The following is a 9035-nucleotide window of genomic DNA, read 5'->3' on the forward strand; positions in this document are numbered from 1 at the left end:
CACTGAATGAGCATCGTTCTGTTACAGACCCTCAAAACTATCTTTAACTTTTGGATCACCATCTGATGTAATTTTACATAGGTCTGCAAAGCTTGTAATGTTACCAGAACCTTTATTTTGCACTTCATATTAATTTGATGCTCTCATTCTGTTGTCTTCATTGCAAAAGTTTATAAATCATTTTCACTTTTAGACTGGATGTTACCAGTCTGTTCTAAGGTGCAAAGCAATCGTCTAATTCTTCTTCTGACATCTCTCCAGTACCCAAGCTTGACTTGTCCGAATCATGGCCAATATTTCTGCAGCAATCGCTTCCATCGTCTTTATAGGTTTATTAAACACCCAAGTGCAATTAAAATAATTTCCTCATGCTGAACATACTTTATTTTCTTTTATTTGATTCTGCAACACTTACAATTTGTCCTCCAGCTTTCAACTTTCGGCTGACCCTTCTGTGGGCATCAGCTGCTTTTCTCCACATTGTCACACTGTAGGTCTAAGCTGCTTCTCCACATTGTGGAAAAACTTTTCCTGTTCTTCAAATTATGTGCTGCAGCTCTTGATTTACAAACTCATAGCTTCTGCACTGGTTTATATATATTTTTGAGAACAGATGATCTTATATTAGCAATTGTACTCTCATAGTAGGACTTCTTGAGCCTAAGGTGATTCCATCTTTGATGAGATCATCTTTAATGTGCCCTATTCCAAAGGTTTCTGCAAGCTGTCTTAATGGAGTCACTTAATGGCTCTTTTTCACCTTGTGCTCTTCTACTGAAGATGTGCTGTCCACAAATTATGCTCACTTCGGGTTCAAAGCATGTCTTCAAGGCTTTCAAAATGTTTGCAGTTTTTTTCCCCTTGCTTCTACATAAAAATTTAGGGTATATTTAGTTTCTCACCAATAGTGATACAAATGTGGCTATTTTTAGCTGCTCTGACTTGTCAATTAATCGCATTCCTAAAATTCTGCCAATACCTATGGCAAAAATGCCAGTTCTGTTTCATATCATCTTTCATTTCAACTGATATGCAGGCCTAGAGTGGAAAAGTTTGAGCGAATATACCAGTTTTGGCTTTGTTCTTTTCCACATTTTTTCTTTTTCAGTCTTTGTGATTTTATGCAGCTTTCACATCCCTGAACGTTCCTATGGTCCTCTTTCAGAAGCTATGTTTCTGTACAGATCTTCAACATTCAAACTCATGTTCCACTCCTAAAACTACAGTCTGTGCTCATAGGAACACTATATTGCATCATCACTGGGGTGCTTAAAATGACTGCCTGTAATATGTGCATCTTATGGTAGAGATCACATGACAGACAGGACCTTTGTACATGATCACATTCAAATCAAAACAACATCAAGAATAGCAATATCAACAGAATGAACACCAAAAGGGGTCAACAGGTCTAAGAAATGGAAGAAGGCAAACTAGGAAGAAACGTTTAACATATGTTCCTTACACTGCATTGCACTGACTTATACCTTACCAGTCCACCTAAATATGTCACAACATGCTTACCTCTTCTCCTCATTAACTTCCTTAAGTTTAGAAAGCCCCTCTTCTTCACTATCCCAGGGGCTTGAGTCAACAATATTTTCCTAAAAGCAATCGATGAAAGAAATGCTGTGAATAATCCCATCACAGTTCTGAGTCTTTTGGAGAGTTAAAACCATAAGTTAAACAATTTTGCAAAGGAAACCAACCTTCTCCATCAGTTACAACTCATATCATTATATATAATCATTTTAAAAATAAGATTCTTAATCACCAAACAGATTTCACAATACATTAAGGATAGCAGGGGAGATTTTAAAAAGCTTCCCCAAGACAAAAGAATGACAGTTCCTCACAAACCCAGCTCTGCCTCGCTTAACATATTGGGTTATCAACCTGAAGCATCGGCTCTGTTTCTCTCCACAGATGCTGTGCAACCTGCTAAATATTTCCAGCATTTTGTTTTTAATCCCAGTTCAGCTTTTCTGATAATTAGTATAAATCCGTTAAAGCTTAGTTTAGACTATTATTTAGTCATAAATATTATATCTGTTAATTAATAATTTTAAGACCCAGTGTTTCTTTTCAGATTAAGCTTGGTGTTAAGAAATTCCTGCAATTTTAGCCATCAAATTTCAACAGATCAAATCAGATATAACATAACTATAACAAGTAATGTTGCCTCAAATTTATCCAATAAAATTATCTTATTTTTACATTTCATTATAGACCATACACCCACTTTGCTCCATATAACACATGGTAACTTTCCAATAACGTGGTGAAGCCCCATACTCAGAAGTATATTAATATGGCAACTTTCCAAAACACATGAGAATCATTGGCATGACTGAGACTGCAAACAGGATTCTGGTGCCAATTTGGAGCTGGGAATGGAGGAACAGATGTCAAATTCATTGATAGCAGCTGACATGTTGGTTTATCACTAAGTTTCTGACTCCCAGTTAGTTCCCTGGAGGCGACATCAAGCACAAAACAGCTACTTATCCAGATGCCTGTTAAATTCATTAACGAGTAAAATCCAGGCCCATAATCAAATGCTGACTGGAACCATGTTTATAGTCAGCAAACATGTTTAGAGATGACCTCCTCACAGCAAGTAGGGACGATCACTTTGAGGACCATTAGCTGGACAGTGAGCATGCCCTTTGGCCACTGATGAGCCAATCCTCCCAAATCCCATAAATATTCCAGACAAAATGCAGATCCCCACGTATGATCCAGATTCAAGACTGACTCCATTCATAAAACCCTGCCTTGCAAGTTTGGAACCAAATTAGGATAGTGATAAGCTGCCACTGAATATTAACTATGTAACAGGTTCAAATTAAATTCAGCACAATCTGCAACCTCATGGCCTGGCACACCCTCCTCTCAACCATTACAATCAAGCCAGGGGATCAACCCTGTTTCTATCGAGTGCGCAAGAGGGCATTCCAGGAGCAGCACCAGGCATATCTGAAGATGAGGTGTCAACCTGGTGATGCTACCAATCAGGACTACTTGCACATCAAATGGCATAAGCAGCGAGTAATAGACAGAGCTAATCAATCCCATACCAGCGGAACAGATCTAAGCTTTGCAGTCCTGCCACATCCAGTCGTGAATGTTGGTGGTCAATTAAACAACTCACTGGAGAGGGAAGCTCCACAAACATCCCCATCCTCAATGATAGAAGAACCCAGCACATCAGTGCAAAATTTAAGGCTGCAGCATTTGCAGCAATTGTCAGCCAGAAGTTGATGAGTGAATGATTCATCTTGAACTCCCCCAATGGTCCCCAGCTTTAGAAATACCAATCTTCAGCCAATTCAATTCATTCCACATGATATAAAGCAACAGTTGGAGACACTGGATACTGCAAAGACTATGGGCCCTGATAAAATATCAGCAAGTAACATTCACACTGTGTAAATGCCAGGCTATGATCACCAACAATAAGAGGTAATCTAACCACCACTCCTTGACATTCAATGCTGTTCTCATCACTGAATCCCCCACTATCAACATTCTTGGGGTTACCTTTGACCAGAAACTCAACTGGGGACTCACCACATAAACATAGTGGCTACAAGAGCAGGTCAGAGGCTAGGAATACTGCAGCAAGTCACTTCCTGACTCCCAAAAGTCAGTCCATCATCTACAAGATACAAGTTCAGAGTGTGATGAAATACTTCCCACATGCCTGCATGGGTACAGCTTTAACAATGCTCAAGAAGCTTTTCACCAACCAGGACAAAGCAGCTTGCTTGATTGGCATTCCATCCACAAGTATCCACCTCCTTTCACCACCGATGCTCAGTAGCAACAGTGTGTACTACCTACAAGTTGCACTGCAGCAAATTCACCAAAGATGCTCAGACTGTTCCCTATAAACCCATGACCACTTCCATCTCAAAGGACAAGGGGAACAGATACATGGGAGCATCACCACCTGCAGGTTTCCCCTCCTAACCACTCACCATCTTGACTTGGAACTATATCTCCGTTCCTTCATTGTCACGGGGTCAAAATCCTGGAATTGCCTCCTTAACTGTATTTTGAGTTAACCCACAGCAGATGGACTGCAGCAGTTCAAGAAGGAAGCTCACTACTGCCTTCTCAAGGGCAGTTCAGGATGAGCAATAGATGCTGGTCAGCCAGCAACACAGACATCCCACAACATAAATAAAACAAAAATTGCTCAAGTTTATTTTGCAGCAAATTCTCACACCTAGATTAATTCAATTGTAACAGCCTGATTTTAAATCTAGTTCTAAGAAATAACTACAAAATTATTTTTAAAACATATTACACTACAAATTAGCACTAAGTGTCTCCTACTGATAGTGAAACAAAATGTCAGCTGCCATTTCTTTGAATCAATAAATGATTTAGCCCTACTCCAGATTAATAAACTGGTCAATACTTCATACAGCAGAAGTGTGTGCTATTATTGATGGGGTCTTCCAGATGAGATATTAAACAGAGGCCTTAACTGGCTCATGATGGTGCATATAATCCCACAGCACAAGTTAATAATGTTTCCCTAGCCAATATTCATCCTACGATTTACCCAACTGAAACAGATTAACTGGTTTGTCTCACTGCCGTTTACAAATCCTTGATGTATATACAGCAGCATATACTTTATCCATTGTTTTTTGGTTACTCTTCACAATATCCAACCATTGTGAAATGCTTTGGGGTATCCTGAAATTGTGAAAATGCTATACAAATGCATGTTGTTTAATTTGTACCCAACTGCTGAAGAGTTATAATGAATAAAAAGTGTCAAAAGCAGTCAGTCAAAGAAGAAGTGCTACAGAAATAACAATATTAATCATTAGCATTTGAATTTTCCATACCTGGAGTTCAGAGTTTTTATCATTTATCGGCAATGTGTTTTGCTTGCTGGAAACTCGACTATCCAATGAACTACTTTCATTTTCACTATCCTTGTGTGGAAGCAAAAAAAGTTTAAATATTTATCCAAAATTGACAAATATCAGATTCCTGATGAAGGGTTTTTGCCCGAAAAGTCGATTTTCCTGCTCCTTGGATGCTGCCTGACCTGCTGTGCTTTTCCAGCACCACTCTAATCTTGACTCTAATCTCCAGCATCTGCAGTACCCACTTCTGCCTAAACATCAGATTTATGCTAACAGAATGCAGGGATAAGGATCCACTAAGTCACAATAAATTTGAGATATGTAAAAGTATTTTGTATTCACAGTATGTTGTTCAGAGTCCAATCTAGGGAAAGCTCTGGAATATTCATGTCCCTCAAGCAAGTAGGAAAAGTTCTAGGAAACTAGCGTAACTCAAAACCACTGAAGTTTACAGCATGGGAGTCATTCAGCCCATTATTTGTGCATTGTCTTTACGAAACATTCTATTGTCCTGTTCAGTCGCCCAGAGCCTTGTGTTTTCCTCTGTCTTTTCTAAAATAGAAGCTGAATAAATATTTGAAAGCCTACTTTAATCTAACCTTCCACTGGAAAATCATTTACTTTAAGAAATTTCTAACATTTTGTTTACATTCTCAGTTACAACTTTAATTGATGACTGCTCATGACTAATTGCTCTAATTAGAGGCTTTAGTGTTTTTCTATTCACGCTGTCAAAGCAATTTAACAAATTCGTTTTTTGATCTCTTCTGGCTCGGTATAATTAGACCCTGTACCTCAAACATGACATGTTCTATGTTCCATGATCTACAATTTCATCAAATAAAGCATCTGATTTATGAATGTCTGATTTAGGAATACAATCACACTGCTGCATGGGATTGCAAGAACATTTCCTGTGCTTACAAACAGCTGATTCAGTATTCAGTATTGTGTTCTACCTATGTAGAAATTGACTTGCAAACAGACTCCAGACGGAACCCATTCGCAACCTGGTACTGTCTGTAACTTAAGCAAATTGGTGAGGCGGAGTCTTTATTTTGCAATGTCAACATAGGATTTCTTGAAAACGATCAAAGAATCTGGAAGCATAAATCTCATTCTTCATAATGGGCTTCCCACAACATTTTTTAAAAAGGGTGAAAGGTTGTGAACAGAGGCACTCTTGAACTGTACCAAAATACAGAGGCATCATAGCATCCAAGTAATGACCAATAAGCAGTGAATCCACTTTCACTGTTAGCTTTATTCATCTGGCCCTTCTACAAGTTAGAGATCTAAAAAGTTGCCAGAATTGTCCATGCACCAGTTTGAACTTGTGGGACTAGTTGCAAATTGAGAAGAGTTTTCACAGTTAAGAAAGGTGAGCTTACATGTGTATGGGGAAGTAAACCCCCAAGCAGTGATAGCCAATCAGGATCTTGTCATCAGCATGCTCCTTCAGGTGTCACCAGGATGGGATTGAACGTAAGCAGGAAGTTCCATGCAGTTGGCAAGTAAATAATTACGGAACTTAAAAAACAATTACGTTTTCAACGACTTTCAGAAAGCTTGTAATAAAGTCCCACCGAAAAGGTTAGTGTGCAAAATCAAAGCACTTGGGATTTGGGGTAATGTACCAGCATTGATTCAGAACTGTTTATCAGAGAGGAAACAGAATAGAAATACATCAGTCTTTTTCATTGTAGAAGGTGGTGACTAGTAGGGTACAAGAATACTTCAAATTTATATCCAGCTATCTTTTGAAACCTCCTATGGAATCCACCTCCACCATTTGTCTCATTCCTAGATCTCTTGCTGACAATCTTGAATTATGACCCCTAGTTACCTCAGCATAACAACTAGTAGATTCTTCATAACCTTGAACACCTCAATAAGTTCACCTCTCTATCTTCTCTGCTCCAAGGAGAATGAGGCCAAGTTCTCTCATCTTTCCTTTTATTTAAAATTTTTCATTCCTGCTATCATTCTAATAAATCTCCTTTATATTCTCTCCAAGGCTTCAGCATCCTTCTTTAAGGTACCCAGAACTGAAAACAATATTCCAAATCTGATGTAACCAATAATTTGTAGAGCAGAGGTGCTTTTATACTTCATGCCTCGATTTACGCGCAGCCCTTCACTCACTCCGTTGCAACCCCAACCTCACTATCAAACCAGCAGACAAGGGAGGATGCCTCGATTACGCGCAGCCCTTCACTCACTCCGTTGCAACCCCAACCTCACTATCAAACCAGCAGACAAGGGAGGCACGGTAGTAGTTTGGCGCACCGACCTCTACACCGCTGAGGCCAAACGCCAGCTCGCAGATACCTCCTCCTACTGCCCCCTTGACCATGACTCCACCCCCCACCACCAAACCATCATCTCCCAGACCATCCATAACCTCATCACCTCGGGGGATCTCCCATCCACCGCCTCCAACCTCATAGTCCCACAACCCCGCACCGCCCGTTTCTACCTCCTGCCCAAAATCCACAAACCTGACTGCCCCGGACGACCCATCGTCTCAGCCTGCTCCTGCCCAACCGAACTCATCTCGGCATACCTCGACACGGTCCTGACACCCTTAGTCCAAGAACTCCCCACCTACGTCCGTGACACCACCCACGCCCTCCACCTACTCCAGGATTTCCGCTTCCCCGGTCCCCAACCCCTCATCTTCACCATGGACATCCAGTCCCTGTACACCTCCATCCCCCATCACGAAGGACTCAAAGCACCCCGCTTCTTCCTTTCCCGCCGTACCACCCAGTACCCTTCCACCGACACCCTCCTTCGACTGACCGAACTGGTCCTCACCCTGAACAACTTATCTTTCCAATCCTCCCACTTTCTCCAAACAAAAGGAGTAGCCATGGGCACCCACATGGGCCCCAGCTATGCCTGCCTCTTCGTAGGGTATGTGGAACAATCCATCTTCCGCAACTACACTGGCCCCACCCCCCATCTTTTTCTTCGCTACATTGATGACTGTATCCGCGCTACCTCGTGCTCCCACGAGGAGGCTGAACAGTTCATCCACTACACTAACACCTTCCACCCCGACCTCAAATTCACCTGGACAGTCTCGGACTCCTCCCCCCCCTTCCTAGACCTTTCTGTTTCTATCTCAGGCGACCGAATCAACACGGACATCTACTACAAACCAACCGACTCCCACAGCTACCTGGACTACACCTCCTCCCATCCTGCCCCCTGTAAAAACGCCATCCCATTCCCCCAATTCCTTCGTCTCCGCCGCATCTGCTCCCAGGAGGACCAGTTCAAAATACGTACAACACAGATGGCCACCTTCTTCAAGGACCGCAATTTCCCCCCCGACGTGGTCGACGGTGCCCTCCACCGCATCTCCTCCACTTCCCGCTCCTCCCCCCTTAAGCCCCGCCCCCCCAACCGCCACCAGGACAGAACCCCACTGGTCCTCACCTACCACCCCACCAATCTCCATGTACAGCGCATCATCCGCCGTCACTTCCGCCACCTCCAAACAGACCCCAGCACCAAGGATATATTTCCCTCCCCACCCCTATCAGCTTTCCGTAGAGACCACTCCCTCCGCGACTCCCTTGTCAGATCCACACCCCCCACCGACCCAACCACCACTCCCGGCACCTTCCCTTGCAACCGCAGGAGGTGCAACACTTGCGCCCACACCTCCCCCCTCACTTCTCTCCAAGGCCCCAAGGGAAACTTCCATATCCGCCACAGATTCACCTGCACCTCCACCCACATCATCTACTGCATCCGCTGCAGCCGGTGTGGCCTCCTCTATATTGGGGAGACAGGCCGCCTACTTGCGGAGCGATTCAGAGAGCACCTCTGGGCCACCCGGACGAACCAACCCAACCAACCTGTGGCACAGCATTTCAACTCCCCCTCCCACTCCACCGAGGATATGCAGGTCATTGGACTCATCCACCGCCAAACCACAACAACCCGACGGTCGGAGGAGGAGCATCTTATCTTCCGACTGGGAACCCTCCAACCACAGGGGATGAACATGGACTTCACCAGTTTCTTCATCCCCCCTCCCCCCAACTTGTCTCAGCCGAATCCCTCCAGCCCAGCACCGCCTTCCTGACCTGCAGTCTTCTTCTTGACCTCCCCGCCTCCACCCTACTC

At 43.0% G+C, this 9035-nt stretch overlaps 1 protein-coding gene across 3 annotated transcripts in view; it reads right to left on the reverse strand.

Annotated features, from left to right (window-relative positions):
- The window catches only part of LOC122561786, a 78410-nt gene that overhangs the window by 44296 nt on the left and 25079 nt on the right, over positions 1-9035 (reverse strand). For all 3 annotated transcript variants that reach the window (XM_043713946.1, XM_043713945.1, XM_043713944.1), the window contains exons 3-4: positions 4869-4958; positions 1525-1604 (exon numbers count right to left, since the gene is read on the reverse strand). In XM_043713946.1, coding sequence (XP_043569881.1) covers positions 1525-1604; positions 4869-4958 — 170 coding nt within the window. The remainder of the gene's footprint in view (positions 1-1524; positions 1605-4868; positions 4959-9035) is intronic.

The sequence above is a fragment of the Chiloscyllium plagiosum genome, chromosome 23 (assembly GCF_004010195.1).
Source record: "Chiloscyllium plagiosum isolate BGI_BamShark_2017 chromosome 23, ASM401019v2, whole genome shotgun sequence".
NCBI lineage: Eukaryota > Metazoa > Chordata > Chondrichthyes > Orectolobiformes > Hemiscylliidae > Chiloscyllium > Chiloscyllium plagiosum.